The sequence below is a fragment of the Phalacrocorax carbo genome, chromosome 13 (assembly GCF_963921805.1).
Source record: "Phalacrocorax carbo chromosome 13, bPhaCar2.1, whole genome shotgun sequence".
Lineage (NCBI taxonomy): Eukaryota > Metazoa > Chordata > Aves > Suliformes > Phalacrocoracidae > Phalacrocorax > Phalacrocorax carbo.
In genome coordinates, this window is record NC_087525.1 from 7,769,516 (window position 1) to 7,792,452 (window position 22,937).

Sequence of the window (22,937 nt, forward strand, 5' to 3'; positions counted from 1 at the left end):
GTTTGCAGTGGGGAAAGAGGGGTGGGTGCCTTTGTGTGGCTAACAAGCAGCTCGACGTGGGGGGAGAAGGCACTGCAGGCGCCAGACCTGGCCCTAACCCCGCCAACCCGCGGCGGGAGGGCTGGGGTCAGCGGCGCTCCCGGGGCGGTGCGCCTTACCTCGGCTGGGGGCGGGCCGGGGCGGGGGGCGATGCCCGCGGGCGGCTGTGCCTGCGATCCCGCCGTGGGGCCGGGGTTTGGGGGGGATCGGTGCCAGGTCACAGCGGAGCCGCATCCCCCGTCCGGCGGCGGTGGCGGCGGCGGGCGGAGCCGGGGGCGCCCCGGCCGGCAGGTGAGGGTGCGGGAGGAGCCGCCCCCCCCCAACCCCGCCGCGGTCCCGGTGCCGCCCCGCCGCCGCGGCCGGACTCTTTGCCGCGTGCCGAGGAGGGCTGCCGTTCTCCTCGCCCCCCACGTCCCCTCCCCGCGCGCTGCCTGGCGGAGGGAGACGGCGCGTGGTGCCGGTCTCCATGGCAGTGGGGCTGCGTGGGCGGAGTGGTCGGGGCCGCAGCGCGGCGGTGAGGGAGGGAGGGAGCGAGCGCGGGCGCGCGCGCCCCCGGCCCTCCTCCCCCGCCCCTCGGTGTTTGTGTCAGGCTGCTGGCGGCGGCGGAGCGGCCCCGCGGCGCCGGCCCGGCCCGGCCGAGGGGCGCCCACCGCAGCCCGCCGTGAGGCGATAGAGCCCCGCGCTCGCCCCCTCCCGCCCCCCCCCTCCCCCCCCCCCGCTGCCTTGCGCCGCTCCCGCCATGGGCGAGCTGTGAGCGGGTTCGGCAGGCGGCTGGTGCGGTGCCTACGCGGCGACGGCGGCCATGGCGGTGGAGACGCGGCCGGAGCTGGTGGGGAAGCGGTTCTTGTGCGTCGGCGGCGGCGGTGAGGAGCCGCCGGAGAGCGGGCGATGGCGGGCCGGGGTCATCCGCGCCGTTTCGCAGCGGGACTCCCACAGCCCGGACCTGGCGGTAAGAGCCGCGTCCCGGGGTGGGGTGGGGGGGGGGCTGTGGCGGGCCCGGGGTGACGCGGCCCCGCGGGGAAGGTGCGTGTCAGCGCCCCGGCGGCGCGGGACGGCGGGCGGGGGGCCCCGCCGCTGGTCGCGTTTCCCCTCGGCGTGTGCGGCCGCGCCGTGGGGGGACGGCGGTGGCGGGGGGTGGGCCCCCTCGGCGCCCCTCGGGCGGAAGGCGCGGCTCCCGGCCCTACGGCCGGTGGCGGCGGGGGGGAGAGGGCGAATACCTGGCCTGGCCACCGAGGGGAAAACGGGTCCGCTGCCGGAGCGGCAGAGCCGGGGCTGGGGGCGAATGCGGCCGCTCCGGGGGAATGCGGAGACCGTCGTCATGGAGCGCTGACCGACCGGCTCCAGCGCGCTGGACGCGGCGGCGAACGTTGTTGTTAAAAGAATGTCATTGTTTCCCTTCCTTTTATGTCCGCTGTCAGTGTTTTCCTAAGGGGTGTAGGAATGTGCGTGGAGGTTCGCGAAGGAGCCGGGGTATGCTCTGTTGTGCTCGGGCACACTCCCGCCGCGGGGGGGGCGGAACGCCGCCAGGATTTCCTCGGGTTAGCGTTCCGCATGCATAATCTGTAAAACGGAGCTTTATTGTGCTCCCTGGACACTCGGTCGTTATCTTATTTGTGAATTCTGTGAGTCTTAACGAGTGTTATGTGGCCGCTGTGGTTGCTTCCTTCCATGTTTTTGATGCTGTTTATTTGGTGCTTCTGAAAGCCCATTTAAAAATATCACGGCTGTGCAAACGGGCATTACGTAGGCTGGAGAAAGGAATCACCGAACTGCGCTGGGCAATCCATACTGCTGCTGGTGAGGGGGAGGCGGTCGCAGCCCAACGCCGTTCGGGGTGGAATGCTGCCTTTTTTACACACTCATCAAAACGATTGCCCGGTTTTAGAGATTATTGATTGCTTGATGTGAGATGTAAGAATCACGAAATTCAAGAATTCTTGCTTTTGTATGCCCCAGGCTTTAAGCTTTGTTTTAGAGACTGAATGCATGCGACACTTGAAATGCTACTTTTTTTACAATATTGTGGGTTGCTTTTTTTCTGCTCTCCAGCTATAATTCAAGTAGCACGCTGTGCATGCCCTTCTTCATGAAATGGCCTGTGTTTTCAACCTTTGGTTATATGTGAGAATCGTCTAGAATGCTTTATTTTTAGAACCTATTTTGGATGTCATTCTTGCAGGGTAGTATTCTCTAGAATCTATATAAAATTGTGGAAACACTGAGTAACATTTAAGGAGATATTTACTAACATTTACAAGTCAGAGACATAATTTGTAAACTCTAGGGGCAGAGCTGACAAAGAGAGAGAAAGGGTGCTAAACCGAGGCGGTCGAGGGGTTATATCTGTTACGTTAAATAGGTAGTGTATGCTGCCTATTGTAAGTACTTGCTCCTCTTCCTAACTTTGGTATCTGAGTGTTTTTCTCTTCAGATACTCTTTCATTACAGTTCCTGGTAGTTTAAGGAAGAACTGTAGTGCTCTGGCTGGTTTCTGAGGCAGGATGACTAAGGGTACGCGTACGTGTCGTAGTGGAGTGCCATTTGGATAGATACAAACTACCTGAGAAGCAGGATGGATGCTCCTGCCTGCACTTCAGCCTGGGTGCAGTGCAGTGCTAACGTGGCCATGTTCCTTCTGGTATTCTAGCTAGCTACACAGCACTGCATTATGCTATGTAGACATACTCCTAGTCACCTAGGAGTGCGGGAAGCCCAGGAACGTTTTGGAAATACTATCTAGGTCTAAGGAGTCCCAGACCAGTACTTAACTACTGGTGCATCAGTGCTCGCTCTAAGTGTAATATTGGGTTTTTGTGTTACCTGTTCTCTGTCCTCAAGGCAGAAGCATGTATAAATCACAAAGGGGGTGGGGCAGAGGAAGAAATGATAAGGGTTCTGTTAGCAACAGGTAGTTTCCATGGGTTAGGCTCTCCTTTTGCATTAGTGGTTAACATTAATCTTTTGTTAGTTGATATTTGGTAACATGATTGTCCTTTTCCCCTGCCCCCAGTGAAGGACAAGGGCGTTTCTGTTAGCCCTGGTTCCACGTGTACTGTCCGAGATGATCTTATCCTTCCATGGCTTCCCTTTTGAGGTGGCCATCCCTATGAACAGCTCCAGACCCTTCTGCTACTCGTCAGTGGAGTGAAATGGTAATTCTTGTTGACAGTTTCATTGCTGCCCACAGGGAACAGCATAAAAATGTTGAAATTGACTTTTTGTCAATTTTGTGTATTCCTGGTCCCTCTGAGTGGGATGGATGTTGCAGAAATACAGAAGGTGCCGTCAGCGGCGGGATGGGAGGAGGACAGCAGCGGGCATTTTCAGGATGCTTTGCAAATGACCAGAACTGAGTTACCTTTTAATCCTGGCTTCGGAAGGAAGTATCATTTACATTGCCTTTGTGTCTTGTCTTTTTCCCTTAATAAGTGTGAACCCGCCCCAGTCAGTTTCAACCAGTTTAAGGGCAGGGAGAGGTCTGAGAAAGATGACCTTCCCCCAGTCTGTGAAAGCTGACATCTGAGGGGCCGTGAGAGCCCTCCTCCCAAAAAACCATAAAGACAAGGAGGTCATGGCATTTTGTGCACTCCTCCTGGAAGCAAAGAGGCGGTCTCCAGCTGGCCAGCCAGCATGCACTGAGCTTCAAACCAGCTACAGCATATGCTGCCTCTTGCTTAGCACCGCACAGAGATAGGTAGGTGATGGGGGATGGAGCTGATGGTATGTGAAGGTGGGTTTAAGGGCATGAGAAAGAGCTGAGCATTAACAAAAGCATGAGAGCAAGCTTGAGTCTTTAGATATGGCAATATAGGGACAAACGGAGAGTTTTTATTAGGTGAAGGATCTTAGGGAGACATGGGCAAGCTTAGAGGCAACTGACATAATTAATGTTAAGTGGCCACAGGGCTTATAGGAGCAAATCCACAGGAAACCAAGCTTCATTAGTTCTGCTGTAAACAGAACTACTCATTAAACCAGGAACTCCAGACCTGAAGGCTGGACTAGCTGTTCTCTGCTAGTGAGCAGGCAAATGAAGACTCTGGTTTTCATAGACTGCTAAGTTTGCTTCATGATTGTATTTTCATAACTAATTTAATGAATATTTTTGTAGTTGAAATTATTCACCTGGTAAGAAAATGAAGAAAAGGACTCAATTATCCCATATCTTCTGGAGATAGGTGTCTCCTACTCCAGGAAGTCTGTCAGATGTCTCTTTCCTTATACTTTTCTTGACCACAACATAGCTGATAGGTAGTCTTTGTTTTTCCTTAAAATGGATTTTTTTTTTTTAACAAAGAGAGCAGTATCAAAGTGTCTTTTCTTCCACTATTTTATGGACATTTTGCCTTCCTCAGCTTTCCTATTAATTTATCACTTGTGGGGAATATGGTGAGAACAACTGGTCCTGGTTATGAGTACTGTTGGTCTTCTGGAAGACGAATGCTCCTGTCAATACACACTGATCCTTCTTGCCAGGATTTGGAACCCATGCTTCTTTTAGTCATCCTGTAATGTGTACAGATGTTTAAAAGCACCTGCTATACAAGTACAATGTCTATGATTTCATCCAGAAGTTTTCTTGATGATTTTCATGGTCTGAGTCACAACTTGATAGTTAGACCTCTTGATCTTTCATTCTTGAACATTCCTGTTGCATGAAAAACATTTATTTTAAAACACACAAAAAAGTTTCATGCACATATATATATCTTTGTGTGTGTGTGTCTGTGCTTGTGTGTTTCACTAGTCATTGAGAGAATTTATAACTATTTTTCCGCTTAAGTAACGGTGGTTGTTATTAGAGGAAGCTAAGAACTCTATTTTTCCTTACTGCTAGCTGCCTGGAAAAGCCTGTGTGCTGCTCTGATTGCAGTGATAACTCTGAGCAAATAAAGAAACAGCCAGGAGGAAGGAGGTGGAGTCAGTGCCATACGATCTCCCTGGTCTTTGCTGTCCCATAAGAATTGCTTTCTGGGCCATAGGTTACAAAATGTCTATTTAATCACTACTGCCAAGATTTGACATGGTGATGGCATACGTGTTTTCCTGTGTTGTGCTTAAAAAGTGATTATTTAGAGGAGTGAATTCTAAAAAATATAAATCAAATCATTAAAATTATTTCACTTACCAGAAGCACTTCAGAGTTCTGTGCATTTTCATGGTCCTGCAGTTGCATATGGAATATAGTAATATATTCAGCTGTATATTTTATCCACATAAAAGAAAATGGAAGTAAGCTTTTAAACACATAATGTGCAACCCTTAATAAAAAGTATAGTTATAAGTTGCAGTGATTTGTAATTCCCTGTTTATCGATGTGTGAATTTTGCTGACATGACGTCCATGGATTGGAATACAGAATGAAGAATTGAGTACTTTAATAGATTTTAATATCTTACTAAATGTTACATTTGCCTATCGTAATTGTGCATAGGGAAATATATTAATCATTTCGTATAGAATCATAGAATTGTTAAGGTTGGAAAAGACCCTTGAGATCAATAAATCACCGTGTTAGAAAACCTTCATAAAAACCTAAATATTAGTGATAGTTTGAAGTAGTTATTTGACTTTTATTTACAGTAAAATTAGTAAGACATAGTGAGGGAAATAATACATAAACAGTTTTTGCTAAATTGTATTATTTTAGTATCTCATCTTTGGTAATTTGCTATCGAGGAAGTGTTAAAAATTCACAGTGTCTGGTAAAATGATTTAAAGAGAACAGCAGCAGACTTTGTGTCTGTTCTAACTGATTTTGCCCTCACTTAACAGTAAAATGGAAGTTCAGAATGTAATGGAAACTTATTGGTACTGTATTACAGATAACATGAAAATAATTTTAAATAATTGCTGATAATTTGGAAATAAGATACTTTAGAGAGGTACTCCATATGCTGAGAGTTTCTCCTAAAAGATTAAGTTAAATTTGCTTTGTTGTGTGTGGAGCTGCTTTTACCCAGTCTTTTTACGACCTGTAATTGTTTTAATCTTCCTGCTTCTGCATTCCTGAACTTTGTGAATGTGGTACGGCTTTGTCATACAGGCATAGAATTGCACTTCTGTAGGTTACATTTGTTTTCTGCCAGATATTGATTTTTAGTGTGGTGTTTTGCATTTTCTGCCTTCCTTTCACTAGGCTAGTATTTAAGGAGAAAGCGAGTGTATTAATTTTTTGAATGCATTTGAGCTTTTCTGTTTAAATATGAAATAGATTTTTTCATTCCTTATTTTAGAAGTACATGCTCTGCGGCTTTTACTTGTTAATCCTGAAATAAACTGGAAGATGTGGAAATATACTCTAAACTGGTTGTACATAGCTTGTTGTTGGTTAGTGGAATTTAAAAATACTACATATTTCTGTGCCAGCATCTGGGTTAAAGATGAAAAGCAAGCTGTTGGAGAGGAGCCTGTCATGTTATTTACTCCAGCTATTGAAGATGATGCTAAAAACATGCCAGAGTTTATCATGTCAGTACTACCTCTGGATCCAGACAAGGAGTGTTGTTGTGGGATGCATTTTGAATGTGTTTTGAAGCTGGTTTGAAAGGAGTGCGGGAAGCTTAAAATGCAACAGGGATTTAGACCAACTTCAGTTGTTTCTGCTGTTCTGGATCAATATTGAAGCCAGCAAGAGTCTTGGAAGTTCTGGTGCATATCAGCTGGGCAGTCTTTTCTTGGCTCAGCAGTAAAGAAAACTTCCTATTTCCTTTCTGTGTTTCTAATAAGATTGAGCTTGTCATCCTGTGCCTGTGAATGTCACCTCATCTGTCTTCCAGGGTTAGTTCAGTTAGTGTTCAGGAAGAGGTATCTCTTTCATAGTAATCTGACAAGAAGATCAAACACAGGAGTGTTCCTCTGAAACTGACTGCAAGGATTCAATGCTGCATAATCTGTCCCTCCCTCCTCTTTGCTTTTGTACTAACAGAAACCTGAATAAGATGTAGATCAACAAGTAAATAGACTTACACTGATGGATTTTGAGGAAAGTTCATTTGAATGTCAGGACTGCAAACAGAATTTAGGTGTCCCGAGCTAGGGATTAATCAGTTTATTAATTTGCTGCATAGTTGCAAAGTATCCAGCAGTGAATGAAATATGGGAAAAATAAGGTTTGATCCTATACTTAAGTATTTCAGGAGGCTTTTAGAAAGATGTATCAGGTATTTTCTTAATCAAAAAAGCATTCACTTTTGCCTTTTACGTGCCACGTGTACAAATGATGTATTATTCCACGTTTGCATTGCATCAATTTTTTGCATTCTAGAACTTTCTGTGAATCTTTGGAGGTGTTTCAAAAAAATGGGGCATAGAAATCTTAAAGAGTTTTGGAAAATGAGTAGTCAGTTTATAGGAAGCCATTCTTCCTCTGCATGTGCCAAGATCTCAAAGCCTGTTTGAAAACAGCTGAACTGGTCTTTATGTCAAATTGAATAAATTTTGAAAGTGGTACTTTTCAAATTTGGCTAAAAATAAGCTCAGCCTTCTTCTGATCTTACTATCAGTCAGTTGTGGAGATGCTTAGTTCCATCAGTCATCTTGAATTTGTGCTGGTATCAGGCTTGACCTTCCCTTTCAGTAGGACTCAGTAAGTTGTTTCTGCTTTTACTGGAAGAAAATATCCATCATCTGAGAGGTTTACCTGAAGCTGGCAGCAAGGTGGTGGTCTCAGAAGAGGCACCGCAATGACTTGCTGTTATTGCCCACTTCCCTGCTTTGGGCACTGACGTTCAGTGTTGCTGTAGGGATGGTTTCCCTCCTGGCCCTACTAGGTGGGGGCTGAGGCCTGCTCTGCATGGAACCAGCTTGTTCCTCAAAGCTGGTGAAGAGTTCTAAGCTAAACTAATGCGATATTCCCTCATTATATTGACTTATCCAGAAAGTTACTGTTGTTAGTTGATGTTATTCCCATGTACCACTAACTTACATGTTTAAAGATGGAATGAGAGGAGGGGAACCAGAAGAACCTTGGGGATTTTGCTGTGTTTTGATTTCTAGTCATTTTCTTAAAAATGTTTTAATTGATTTCTTAAATTATTTTACTTTAAACAGCTGTTACTGCTTTTCAGAATTAAGTGGAATGGAGCAACTTAATCTGCTGATAAGGAAGTTGCCTCTGTCTACATACAGAAAGACAGATTCAGCTATTTCATGTACTCTGTTCAGAGCTTTATGGGCACAAAAGATGCAGGTAGGTGTTAAGGCTTTTAGCTTGACCCTCCCGTGGCAACATTTTTAGGAGTTTTGGAGACTGTGGTTCCACAGACATTTCTCTTGGTGGCAGTGCTGGCTTAATTTTTTTTAACCCTGAGCAATTTCCTGATCCATTCACCATATGGCACTTCAAGCCGTTGTACCGAGGCTGAGGAGGTGGTATGGGATCGATCAGTGGCAAACAGCTGAGGGTAGGAGCAGCTTAAGGTGGCACCGTTCCCAGGAGAAATGTCTCTGGACCGTGGCCTGAATGCAGTAGTTGAAAACTAGCTTAAATATCTTGGAGAGCTGCAGTCACTGCAACTACTAAATGTCTCCTAACCTCCTCAGCTGTAACGCAGGGATTTTGCACTGCAGTGGAATTAATGATATTTATTCACTCAGTATGATTAATGCATTCTTTCAGTAGAATATGGAAATGTAGGTTCAAAATAACCCATACCATGATCGTTTGATGTCAGTTGATGCTATACTTACTTGCAAAGGCAAGTTTTGGAAGAATAGATGTGAAATGAAATGTTTTGAGGGAAACTTTAGCATCTGTATGTTAAAATGCATACACCTCTGCCTCAGTAAAATATTACATACAATATTTCTGCATAAATTTGATCTTCTTGAGTGTTGTGATGAGTACTGTAATTGATGTAGATGTTGAAATGTTTGCAGTTAGGCTTCACTGCAAGTAACTTTTACTGCCATGTATGACAACTCAGGTAGACACAGCTGACTTAGTAGTTAGGTTGACTCTCCAGGGCTTTACTTTTTTGCTAAGGGAATTTGCTAAGGGCTCTTTAATAAAATGATGGTTTAAAATCTGGAGTATGATTGCTCTGTGAAAGAGAGAGCACTTGCTGAGTCATTGCCAGGTGGCCCTGGTCACATCTCTTTAGTCCTGCATGCCTGGCAAGGAGGGACTGGGAAGCTGTATTTGGAGGAGTGTTGGCAAAGACGGTTCATTTTGAAACAGTCTTCCAGCTTGTTTCCTTATTTTTTCCTCTTCTTGGCTTCTGTTCTTTCCTGAAACACAGAATGTAAATTTACTACCTTTCAAAACCAAAAAACCCTAAAAGCCAATACCAAACCAGCCTGTTGGGATAGTCATAGGAAGTACATGATTTAAACTGTTCAGTTAGTGTAGAAATTCTTGGAGAAACAGTAATAGGAAATTAGTAGTGAAGTCTTATACTGGAGTTTGTCATTAATCTGTCATTTCTCTTTGCATCCTAATTCTTCCTAAAGCAAAACTGGAAGACTTCTGTTTCACAGCCTCAGTTGTCATCAAAGGCAGGAGCAAATACATGCAAGCAAGACATGGTAGGAGCAGTTTTTAGGGGAGAATGACTGTTGGGCTGTTAGACCCACGGTGATGTTTAAAGACTTAGGAGCTAACAGTGGTCTAATGCTCCAGGCAAAAATAGAGATGCTGATGTAGTAAGACTGAATGTGAATAAGGTGCTGTGGTCTTTAGAGCTGCTGTTGTGACATATCGTAGCTCTACAATTCTGGCACATAGCTGCACTTCCTCAGTGTTTCCTTGTGGTGATCTCAAGCTCAGGGCCTTCATCCAGCAGAGGTCTTTGGGTTTTGTAGCCCTTGCTGGATTTTTCTTAGATGAATCTGTAGGAAACCTTTTTGAATCCCTGTGAACTTTTCAACATCCTGTGAAAGGGTCAGGCTTTAACTGTGCTGTGTGCTCAGGGTTGCTTGCTGTTGTTTCAGGCATATTTTGGTTCCTGCGTTGCGAGCTACGAGTCAGCCGTCACCCCTTGTTTGCCATTTACATGCCAGTCGAGCTCTTCTGTACTGCTTCATACTCTTCTCTTGGAGCATATAAATGTGGCAATTTTCCTTTACTGCTTCTTAACCTGAGAGATTCAGGGATATCTGTTCTGTCTGTCAGTCCCTACCAACCCTGACCAAATAAATGTCTGTTTGAACCAGGTTACTCCAAAGGGTGTGCAGTTTGTTTGATATCTTAAATGGCTATCTACACTGGGATACGTATCTTCACGCTATTTACTTTCTGCAGGTTGTTCTGAATAGACTTAATTTACTGTCAAGTTGAGTTTAAGTTTTTTCAGGAAATAAAGAAACATTTTAAATGGGGTTTAAACTATAAAAACGTATTTCTCCACTGGAGTATATCGATGATTTCTTTTTTCCAGCTATGGTAACCAAATTGCCTATTGCAGGTCTGTTTATATTTAGTATATGCAGGTGTAGTCAAACCTTTGTAGTGACCTATCTAATAACAGTTAAACAGTGAGTAAAGCTTTTAAAACAAACAAAAAAAAGGCAGGGGGGTGGTAATGAAATACTTCTGGCTTGCTAACTATTAGTTCAGGTGGGCTGTCCTAAATACACCTGATCCTTCTGTATACTGTCATATTTTAATGTTTGTATATAGGTCAGAATGTGATGTGTGAATATTTTTAGACAATGTCATGGCCACTTCTTAATTTGATGGGTAGCTTTTCTGTATAATGGGATACTTTTCTCCTTTGCATGATCTTTTTTAAAAGAGAGAATAATCAATTTTGCCTCATTTAAAGAAACTTAAGTAACTTTGTATAAATAGAAAATGTTTCAAGTGCTTTGGTACTTCGTACCATATTTTTCCTTTAGAAATTTGTACTCTAGATTAATCTGTTCCTTTTGTTACCTGTAGCTTTTTACAAAATTTCAACTTAGTGAGAGTCAGGCCTAAGACTACATAAAATATAAAATGAAGAATCCCATTTGATAAATTACTCATTGACTAACTTTCTAATTCCATCAGGTGGTTTTGTTTGAAACTGAATGTAGTACTTTCATAAAGCATTGTAAAGATTTGTATATTTTAAAATGGAAAGACTTGGCTTTCTGTTGACTCTTGGAAAAATGGCTTGCTGACACTTCATAATTTTTGAGTTCTGTAATAGTGTCTTGTCCAGATAGTGAGATGTGTGTACAGTCTGGCATATTTTTTATTCTGTCAAAAATTTTTTTGACACTGAATGGATTTTCTGTTATCTAATTCTGATTTTCTTTTTAAAGATTTTAGCTTTCAGATACATTTGAGTATGGCTTATGTTTCAATAATGTGGCAATGTTGATTGTTGCTTGCTGACTCTTTTCAAATGTGATAAACAGAATACAAGTTAAGGCTTAGGTTTGCCCATATGTTACTTTTCTGCTAAAATAACAAGCAATAAAGAGCTAAGTAATGGCACAACTTAATAGGGCTCTGCAGTTGGTACCTTTGAAATGGATGAAGTCTGTATCTCCAGAGGCTTCCTAGCTTCATTGGCTGAGGAAAAAGGACAGCATTCAATGCTTTTATGTGGTTTTTATCTTTTTTTTCTAAGATGTGTTTTTTGTTGTGGTAGTCTACCCATTTCCAGGTACCTGGAACTTCTGAGCTCAGGAGTGTTTACTGGTGTATTTGAAAAGAGTTTAGTGCCTCAATGGAAATGAGCAAGTAGTTGTATGTCTGTGTTTTTCCTTCCTTAGAGAAGTCTGGTTTTGGTCTGGAGTTTAGCATGCCTGTGCTTTAAGAAGTATGTCTTCAGCTGAGAAGAGGAAAATGTAAGGCCATGCAGAATGGCCTTTAGGGATCTTGGGACTGAATTGGCCAATATTTGGAGGGAGGAAGGAATGGAGAACAACACATTTAAAATTTTTTTTTTTCTTTTCTGAAAACCTTGACCAGTTCTTGTGCTTTCTTTGATCAGTGCTGCTTGTGGAAAGACTGAGCAGGCACATACAGGAAGTAGAGTGTATGGGTCAATCAGCAGAGGAGGCAAGGAGAGCGGGCCATGATGGTTTAGATGTAGAAATCCACACATAGCTTGATGTAAATTGACAAGACTCCTTCTGTCTGTGCAAAAGCCAGCATCTCATCCTGTGAAGCTTCTGGCTGCTGAAGCAATAGGTCCATTCTCTAACACAAGGAAATATTAAGAAATTTGTAAACAAAAAAACTCAATGTGTTGAAGTTCAGTACCTGCATTCACAGTTTTACTCAAAGCTAATGGTTCCTTAAACTCAGAAAAACAAAATTTCAGAAAGCATTGGTTATTTAAAGTCAAGAGAGCAGAGATTAAGCTGGTATTGCTGTTTCATTAATCATAGCTAGGGCCATATATGGTACTTTTTCCTAAGGCTCAGTTTGGCGTTTCTCAGGGCAGTTGTAGAACTGAGCTTTTTTGCAGCCCTTATTTATTGCTCTGTTTCCTTCTCTTCCCATGACTTACCTGCATTTACTTGTTACTTGTCAGATTTTCACTGTAAGGGAGACTTACTTGTAACATAGCAGGCATGCGCTGCTCTTCCAAGGGGCTGCATGTACAGGATGGAGAGCCTGAACTCAAACCTTACTTTATAGCAAGGTAGCTGGGATAGGTAACTGTTGGCTGGCAATCTAAGTACCATGGAGGGCAACACAATAGCATGATTCTGGGAGTTGGAAAGTTAGGTCTTGCAAACTGCTTCCCTAATATGCATGTTGTGGTCGAGGGAGATGTTGCCTGATACTGTGGTAGGTTTGGGTCACCGGTGGGTCACAGACAATGGTTGTGAGCGTGTGTGCACTAATGCAGTCAAGTTGTCTCTGAATTTGTGCTGCTTGGTTGACTGCCCTTTCAGCTGATTTTTAACTAAGGCTGCTGTTGAATTCTGTTAGTTATGAGAGCTCAAACAGACAGGTAGCCTTGATGGGGATTAGTTTATCAGATGTCTGCTAAAGTGCAAACTCTGACTGCCGCTTTATCCCCCCTCAGGCTATTCAAACTCTCTCTACAGGGTGAGCTTATTGTCTGAACCAGTGGAGCTACAGAATTAACCTTTTCCTTCAGTGTGGAGGAGTTGGGTGGTGTTTTTTTTTTTTTTCCATTGGAGCTTAGACAATGGTGTCCAACTTAAGTATGTGGGTGTATCACTTAAAGCTACTTTTAATGAATACCAGGTGCTTTCTTCGCTGCATCACTGCTGTCTTTGCCCACATCTCACGCCTTTCTTTATTGGGCCTGTCAGCTGGACAGTGGTAGCACAAGGTTTGGAACTGCAGGTGTGCCGATTAGGCAAGCAGACAGCTCTCCATCAGTGAAGCGTACGGATTTGCAAGTCATTTGTTTCGCAAGCCTCTCATGTGAAATTCATGTGTGGACAGAAACTTCCAGATCTTCTGAAACTTGGCAGTAGCTTAAAGTTTATAGGGAAGTCTTGACTGCAAAACATGCTTGAAAAAAATATGTATCTAGAAACAGTAGTAAAAAGTAATAAAAACTGTGTGATCATGAGATACTTACTAGTATTAGCATTTATGGTGATAAAAACTATAGGTATTTATAAGAAAATGAATATATCCACTTTGCCCCAGAACTTTAAAATTGATGCCTTAGTACTTGAGCTGCAGAGTATGCAGGACTTTACCCTTTCTACGTTTTGTTGCTGCTGTTGGTTGGGAGAAGAGGGCTAGGGTTGTGGGTTCTGTGTTGTGCAGCACTTTTAGTGGGGAAGGCTGTTATGGTGAGTGGTAATGATGGACTAGGGGCAGAATATACTGTTAAGTTGTGCTTTGAAGTATTTTTCTATTTCTTTATTGGCTGCTTTCATATAGTCCTTTTAACTGTTTCCCAACACTTCATTAACATTATTTAAAATGGAAAATATTTGCTCAAATACCCTAATGAAAGATTTTATTAACAATCTGGAAGAAAAACAAAGTCCTGTTTTAGCAGAGTCATGCTAAATGGGTTGACAGTGTGAAGGGTGGTTAGCCTGTGACATTGGGTCAAACTTGCAGTGGTTTATAACTTAAAGTATGTGTGCATTGTGGGTAATGTACACCTGGGGAAAAAGGTACAACAAAAAAAATCTGCAGGTTATAACGTATAAAAATAAATTACAAAGAAATCTTTAAACACTTACACGGAACAGTTAATTGCCATTCCAACTAAAAGGAATTGTGGAGGTGCTTTGAAGTGGGTGCTGTAAAATAACATCCCCATGCACCTTATTGCATTCTGTGTTTTTTCTTCTAATTTTAGAAATATCAAACCACTAAGGTAGCCAGTATGAGAAAATTGTCAATGGTAAGTGTTATGGAGGGAGATGATATCTTACTTTCCTGTAAGTATAAACAGCAGAAGAGTAGACTGCATTCTTTCTGGATGCATGAGTCAAAATGATTGACACTGCTTTTAGTCTTCTCTTGTCCCATGTAAAACATTCCATTTGATGCTGTCCTAGTCCTGTTCAGTGTTTCCTGTTCCTTACCTACCCCACTGATGAGCCATACTTTAATTTCTCCTTAGGTCACATCTCTTCATTGCATCTTTCTGAGGCCAGAGGGTCAGAGTATTTCAGGCTTGTGATAAACATCTTGTCCTGTTGTCACAGTTGGAGCACTTCCAGTAAACCTCCTTTCTCTCAGGCAATAAGATATTGTTAGCTAACTAATAACTTCCATTTTTAATGTGAAGCTCAAGCCTACTGAAAGTGTTGGTTGCTCATCTTAAAGACATCAGGTCTGCTTCTGGTAGCAGTAGATGGTTGCACAGGTCTGTTGGCTGTTTGGTTCTGTAGCTAATAAATGGAGCAAAGATTTAGTAGTGGTGTATTTTTGCTGAAGGTGATCTGAAAGATTGGGTGGGGTTTAACTTCGAAAATAGATTTGTGTGTATGAGATTTTGTTTGTCTGGAGGTAAGACTGAGATGTTCCAGGGTAAATAGACTGTGAATTGCATGATAAACTTCTGCCAAGTCTCAGTGCTGGAATTGCTGAGATTACAGTTTCTGTGTCCATGCAACCCTGTTTACTTTGTAGGACACTCTTTGACCAAGACCTTGCTGTGGTAGGTGCTGTGCAAACACAGAGCTAAAATTGTCTGTGCCTCAGTTTATGAAATCCGGAAGGACAAGGAGCTGAAATGAGGTTTATAATGATGTGTTGTTTGTGTACAGCAGCCTAACCTTTGGGAAATCTTGTGACAGAGGGAGAGGTAGAAGAGGTTTTTGAGGCATATAACAAAGTAGCTCTACCAGTGTCCCTTGGTTATGTCTGTCAAACATGAAGGATAGCCAGGGATAAAACTCAAAGGTGGCAGGCTGAAACTCTTTCTTTCTTTCTTTCTTTCTTTCTTTTTTTTTTTTTTTTGAAGCAGCCTATGACAGAAGTTTTCATTACATACGGGTCAGAAGCAGGACTTGGCATTTTGTAGCTGAGTCTCAAGACTTTGAAACCAGACCCCAGAAAGTTAGGTTGATTGAGGAGGCAGAGCGATGTAGAAAAGATAGATGCTGTCATTGTGACATAATAGAATGATTGCTGTGTAGCAGCATTGTGAGAGGATGTGTGTGGAGCAGAGTTCTGTGAAGTCCAAGGGGGAAAAAAGGGCATGTAATAGGTGAGGTAAGAACATAGGTAAGACTTAAATATAGGTTTGAGAGTAAGGACTTTGGAGGAGTTGATAGAAACAGTATTGGGATGAACACTGAAAGCTCTGTCTTAGCCGTGTTGTGCTTGAGGGTGCAAACTATGCAAGTTAGTGTCAGTGAGTTTAAATGGTATTTGTGACCATAACCATAGGGTTGTTCTAAATAGTCTGATCCAGCTTCTATTTTTAAGTACAGAGAATATATTTTTCATTTCCATCACACATCTGTTTCTGTGATATGAAATTGGGAAATAATTTTTGAAATGGATTACACTAGTTTTTTTCTTTTCAACCGTGTGCAGACTACTTGTGATCTAGGCAGCTAAGTGGTAAGTGGAACCAGGGTGGCTCTATAGTATTCCTAGTGAAAATTTACGTGAGTACTAATCTCAAAGTTTGAATGCCAACAATAGCTTTAGTCCTAAAGGCTTTGAAAGCACTTTATTTGAATGATTTTATGATGATTTAGTAGGCCCACAGCCATTGACATCTTGATGACAACGGTTGGTGGCAACTTGAGTTGCCAGCAGACTTTTCCGTATATTGCTTGTGATGCAAGTTGTGTGTTATGTTACAGATGTGGCAAAGACCTCTTGGTTTTCACTTTATTGTAGAGGTTTGAGTAATTGGGAGTGTCAGAAAAGTTGAGTAATAATCAAATTAACCCGGATTGCCTAAACATGTAATAGTTGAGATCCTTTTTCTGTGAGGAACTGACTAATTTGTCAAGATGTCAAATTGGTCAGAAGCCAAGCTAATCACTTCTGTGGGTTGCATCAGAAAGGCAGAAGAAATGCTCCATATGTTCTGATTTGTATTCATTCAGTTTTGCCTAACAAAATTTTAGCTGTTAAGTAGGGTTTGTGACACCTTCTTGTTTTAACATATCCAACCTGCGAAAGTGGTAAAACATGATGAAATGTGGACCGCGCTATCATTAAATGCCCTCATGATTTAGTTCTTAATTCCTCCACAGGAGGACAGTCTTACAGAGTTGCCAGGGGAGGCAAAAGCATTGATGTGCTTGCCAGTCCTCTAAGGTTTTATGCCTCTTGAATTGGGAGGGAATATTATCCTAACTTGATAGATTTGGAGCTATTATGAATATTTTATATTGACCAAGTTATTGGAACGCTTAACGGTGTGAACATATTGGTTTAGTTTAATGGGGAAGAGGAGGTGGAGGTGTCTTGGGAAAATAGGCAGGAACAGAAAGAATTCTGTGTCTTGGCAGAGGATTTGAGTGCCAGTGACTCTGTCATCCCTTGTATTTTTTTCCTTTTCTTTTTTTCCCTTTTTTTTTTTTTTTAATTAAGCCTACAGGACTGGTGGTGTTCAGACGAACCAAAGCTGGGTGGTATGTAGAAGATTCCCCCCCCCCCGCCATGTTTTCAACTCCCACTTAGAGTGGGTTGTAATAATTCAAAGATTCAGACTATGATGTAGGAGTCCTGAAAATGGGTGTGCCTGGAAAAAAAAATCAAGATAGCCTTAAGTATCGTGACAAGATGTTAAAATAGACATTCTCTAGACTTATTTCTCAATCTTTCTCTCTTCTCTTGTGCTTAAATAAAAATAGGAAATCAGTTTTGTCACAGGTTCTTAAAAAAGATCATCTAAAGTATCGAAGTCAGTAAACGAGGTAGACCCACTAGGTGATGAAGGGAACTAATGACAGTTATCACAGGGTTTTGACAAAGAGCACGGTCAGAGGAACTGGATGTATGGATAGGTTCTGTTGCAGCATCTTGGGTCCCTGGAGGCGGATGTGCTGAACCAGGAGTGGGAGCAAAAGCTCTACCCAAGTTCTACTTTCACCAATTCTCTGAACAGTGAATTGGTGAAGTTTTTATGCCCTTATCCTGCAATGATGGGAGGGAGTCCATCTTTGTAAGGAAAAGCCTTTATGAACTGGATTGATGGCAGCTTTTACATCCTCTGTTTATGGTGTGTGTATATATGGTAGGCTGTCAGTTAAAATGTCAACTGAGAAGGGAGATCATATAGATTTGGCAAAAGTGTGAAGAAAAAATAGGAGCCCTTGAGAGACGGACATTATTGCATATTAGAGTGCAGGCAAACCAACTCTCAAAGGTAAAGAAACTTTCTTAAATGTTTTGGTGTAGGTGGGGTGAGGGGAAAACTAGACAAGCTTTTTGGCATCCAAATCTTTGTCTTTGAAATGGAAGCAGTGGGGGTGGGAAGAGGGAGTGAAAGGAGTGCTAAAGAAAGCTTATCTTCCAGGGAAAGAAAAATAATGTAGTTTGTTTGGAACATGAAGAGGTGAAAAGAGGGAAATAAAATTACCAGGTTTATGGCACTTTGTATTTACTGAGTTAATGGTTTTTTGGTATTCAGTGAAGTTTGTTCCCAGGCTTATTTTTTGGAATATGTTTTGTAGGTTTCCCTTGTGGATCAGGGCAGAAAACTCAGAGATGATTATTTTCTGAGCAATGTCCTGCTCTGGCAGCTGGATATTTCTGTCCTTTGTAAATATCTCTTTAATGAGCTCCACTGTTAGAGTGACTGCATAGCTTCCATTAGGCACATAGTGCATAGGACGGGGAATGTTACATTCTGGAAAGTGCAGGTGCAAGATCCCAGGATTTTGATGTGTGTGTTGCAGGATGTGTTTACTGTGGTGGCATTAGATGTGCCGGCAAGTCATTGGTTGGTGCTAGTGTAGCTGCTAAGCGCTGGGACAGGAGCCAGTTTAGTATTTTGTGCAAAAAAGAACCCTCTAAAACAAAAACAAGAGCGTAAACTGATTTATGATCTCTCATGTGAAGTAGTAATCTGTTTATTCACCATCAGTCCTGCTCATAATTTAACCGGTTGTCGTGCATTGACTGAGAGTTTTGACAAACTGTAGGTTGCAGTAACTTGTGGGTTTGAATGCTCAGGTGCGGTTCTTACTCATGTCCAGCTCCTTTCTAGTGTTTTCTTAGCTGGTCTTTCTTGCCTGCCTTTCTTCCAGGGTTGGTTTTGCTAATGTGGCACTCTAGACTAATAAATCTGTTGCCAGTCAAGTACCAAAACTCTTGAGTTTACTTAGGCAAATGAAGTGCTGCACTGCAGATGCAAGGCAGCTGCAGATCCTGTGTTAACTGGCACTTGCTGGTATATTCTGTTCTTGTTTATTGATAAAACTAATCATAAAAAGGTAAATCTAGGTTTCTTATGTTAGAAATGTCTATTTACTTGTCAGTGCAGTACACAGTACAGTGAAGTCCTGAGCCATAATTACTGTTCAGCACTGTTGGCAATAAAAGTAATCCATTTAGATGATCTAGTAATAATGATCTCTTGAATAAATGAGGCTATGAAGCTTTATTGTAGGTTGTCTTGCTGGGTTTTCAAAATATGTGTAATGCAAGCATCTTTTCCAGAAAAGGCATTCAGGCTTGATTTGAAGGTTCTGCATAGTGAATCCATCTTCCTTTGTCAATGATCAATATTTGTTGTTATAACAGCATTGTGTTTCCTATTGAGAAGCACAACAGGGTGAATTTCAAGTCCTGTGATCCCTTCTCACTGCTCAGCTCTCTGCTACCAAGTCTCTGTCTAATGTTCTTGTGACTCTCCTTTTTCGTACTTGAGCAAAAAGTCTTGTGATTTACAGACAAAAAGCCCATAATATCTTGTAATCCTCCAGTGCTGTCCAGAGGCAGGCTTTCCATACAAGAGAGATGTAGCTGAACTTTAAAATTAATAATCTTTTGTTAAGTAAAGAGCTTTTTTGAAAAAAAAGTGTCAATGATCATTTCTAGTGCTTGGCTTGGTTTTCTGAGTCAACTGTGCTTAGTGCAGCTGAGAACTAATGAAACAGATTTGCAGCCTGTTAGAAAGAAACTTAGTTCCTCAGTTAATCTGGCACTGTCTTCCCCAAATTGGAGCTCATACTGGGGCAAAACATCTTTATGAAAATTGAATGTACATGTCACTGTGAGACTTCCTGTTGCCCTGAGTCTTCATAATTAATTACTTGAGGATCTCAATTTATTAGCATTCTGCTAATGAAAAGCTGTCTGATGTGGCATTAGGTTTTTGTCATGCAAAGAATGCTTTTTCAAAAAAGTCTCAGATCCTGGAGGCTCAGACAGCATTATCACTTGTCTTCTCAGCAGATAATTTGTTTGGATCATGCAAATATACCTTGCCTTCACAAACAGCAAAGAAGAAAAGAATCACATACCAGTTTCATAGAAGACTTAAGTATCTCTCTGTATATAACTTGGGGTCTACTGACTGTGTGGACATTTTAATGCTGACAAGAAATAAAGCTTACTTGTGGTTTTAGGCAGAGAACAAAGGTAAGGTTGTGGTTTTTTGTGTGTTGTGTTTTTTTTTTTTTTTTTTAAATTTGGAAGGAGCCCCAGTCATGACTTTGTCATAGTAGCCTATTGCTGTCTGATGTTTTCTAGTGAAGTATTTCCTGGTAATATTTGCAAGTTAGTCATGTTTCTCTCTGTTAGTAATCTGAGCATATGGCACTAAATGGATTTTCCTGCCTATTTTCAGTAACTTTTCAGCACTCTTCTGCATCCTCCTCCATTTTTTAGCATGTTTTAAAAAGTGTGGATATCAGAGATGGATATGGTACTTTAGCCTCAGTCTCAAAACATATGTTGGTAAAATAATTTTGTTGTTTTCTGATGTTCCCCAAAGTTTCATTAATTTGGCAGTGCTGCCCTGCTGCAATCGACTGTATAGCCATAGTGCTGTTGGTGATCATAAACCATTTATCCGCTTCCAACATTAAATTTTTCCTGTTTGTCTTTTTCCATAATGATCTCCTGTACTCTAAATATAACCTTTCTTGTGTTTGGATGCATGACTGCATTTCTCCACTGTGGGTATGTTAAAATTTTGACAGTCCCTGAATGTGAGGGCCAGACATCAAATTTGATCTTCCTGGAGGGAGCCTGCAAGCTCTGACATGGCAAATTCAGTGTTTGAGCAAACATTGGCTTGTGAGCAGTGGGTCATATCTTTTAGTGGAAACAGCTCTCTGGTCCCAGTTTGGACTGAGCCTCTCCCAAAATGTCTGTGCGCCCAGCATTAGTCAGCCACAAGGACAGAAAGCTGCTGCCTGGCCTCTGCCGAACTCCAAACTGGCAGAGCTCAGAGCGAGGTGTAGGTATGCACTGCCACTCACTAAGGCAAGATGCTGTAAATCATTGGTGTCTTTTGGTGCCCTGTGTCTGTGAAAGTTGGACTTCAGGCTCCTGCTAGATTCAAAACTTGATGGGAATGGGAAGGTGGGAGGAAAAATATTACCAGCATGCTTAACTTCAAGTGTAAGGGAAAAAATAATACTATCCCAAATGCTTTGAGAAGTTGCCAGCTTCTGTTCTAGAAAAAGAAATGGAACAGTGAGCTGTGCTGGTTTCTCAGGCTTGAGAAAGAAGGGAGAGTATTTTTGAGATCTGTTAACATTTACATTTTTTCCAGGGTTTTTACTTTTTACTCCCAGAGGTAGTGAATTGCTACATTCAAGTCCTCAAATAAAATAAAACACCACAAAGAAGCAAGTTAACACTTAAGCACATGCAGCATTTTTTTGATGTGGTTCTGACTCCAGATTTATCATCTTTCTTGTTCCACTTCTGTTCTAGTAAGGAGACCACCCTCCTACTATCGGCAGTTTTTGTTGTAGAGCTGTCCTGATTGGCTTTCCACCCTGACATTTCTTGCTGTGCCTCTGGACACTCTTATAAATAGTTCTCTACCTGTGTTTCATTTCTGTATATCCAACATACTTCTTGTATGGGTTACTCTGAAATCATGTTGTTGATTGCTAAACTATTTGTGAACTTAATGTCATTAAAAGTCTTCTGTTAGTGGTTCTTTAACTTGTTATTTTCTGTCTTTATGCAATGCCCCATTTGCATGGACAGCCCTCTCCATTCTTTGAGAGGCTTGACAGACCAGGACCAGCTGTCATCAGCTATGCCCTTAGAAAATACATTCCAAACTACAATAACTACCTCAATTGAGAAAGAAGAGGACGTAAGTGGTGAGGCCCAGCACTAGTGCTGGACTCTTTAGCTCCTTTTTGCTCTGTGGAGCCTGTGAGTGGGGTGACAGCAGGGGAACAGGACCGTACATCTCCAACTCTGTGAACCAACGGCATCAAGGACATGGTGAGGAGGGTGGGGGTAATCACAGCACTGAAACAGCTGCAGCTTTCCTTCCCGTAGCATCCCCACTTTGCTTCAGCACTGGCATTCTCATCCTGATCTGCTCATCTCACAGCTCTGAAAAGCCTGGTATTGCCCATCCTGTGCTTTGACAATAGCACCAGTGTGATCCAGCCTTCTCCCTGCAGTCAGTCTCCTCTGTTTCCCTTCAGTTCTTTGTCCTTCTGTCATTATAGAAAACAGCCGTTACTCTGTATTTCACCAAGGAAGAGTGCACCTGAAAGGGTAGATCAATACTCTTTGAAATGTCTGGCCAGGGAATGGGAAGAAAGTGGGATCAGCTAAATTGATGTGCTTTGATGTGAATAGGAGGACTACCTAGGCCACTAGTGTACTGAACATAATGAAAAAAATACACAACCCCAAACCAAAAACCAAACAAAACCATCCCCCCATTTGGCACTCAGCAAAATCCTCTGCCATGCCTTGCTTATTAATACAGTATTAACTGCTTACTGCTTACTAGTTTTCTGAAGTAAGGTGGAAAGACATTGGAACCACTGTCTTGGCATAAGAGGCTGGCTTTCACAGGACTCTTTCCAGAGGAAACTTACTCATCCTTTTTTCCTAGTGAAGAAGCCTTGTTAGGTATGCGTGATTTGCGTTTCCTCTCCTTCCCCGATGTTACTGCAGACTGAATAAGATCTGCACTTATGCTTTATTGAATATTGTCTGTAAATTGGCATAAAACATCCTGTTTCAGAAGAACGTACTTTTAAAATCAGTGTTTAACTAGAAGAAATATTTTTGAATTTTCAAACAGCATTCACTATAATAAGTGCTGTGTTGCTGGAAAGATGTGTTGTGTGGTCTTCATATAAATGTATTAATTTCTCATGGAGAGTGAGATTTCAAGGTAAGGATTCTGAACTGTGGAGCTATTACTGCTATACTGTGGTATAATGGTCTCATATGCAGTTGTGATTTAGTAAGCTGTACCAGATTTCAAGCTGTCTGCATTGCAGCCTTTTTGTTATTAATAGTTAATGATATTCTTCTCTAGCTGTAAGCAGATCCTTGCTTTCAACCTTCCCTTCCTCCCCTCCCCAGTCCTTAGGACCTT

At 42.2% G+C, this 22,937-nt stretch overlaps 1 protein-coding gene across 1 annotated transcript in view; it reads left to right on the plus strand.

The window, feature by feature from the left end:
- Positions 1–408: 408 nt before the first annotated feature.
- The window catches only part of JMJD1C (jumonji domain containing 1C), a 165,760-nt gene continuing 143,231 nt past the window's right edge, over positions 409–22,937 (plus strand). Inside the window, exon 1 of the mRNA XM_064464738.1 lies at positions 409–988. Coding sequence (XP_064320808.1) covers positions 842–988 — 147 coding nt within the window. The 5' untranslated portion in view covers positions 409–841. The remainder of the gene's footprint in view (positions 989–22,937) is intronic.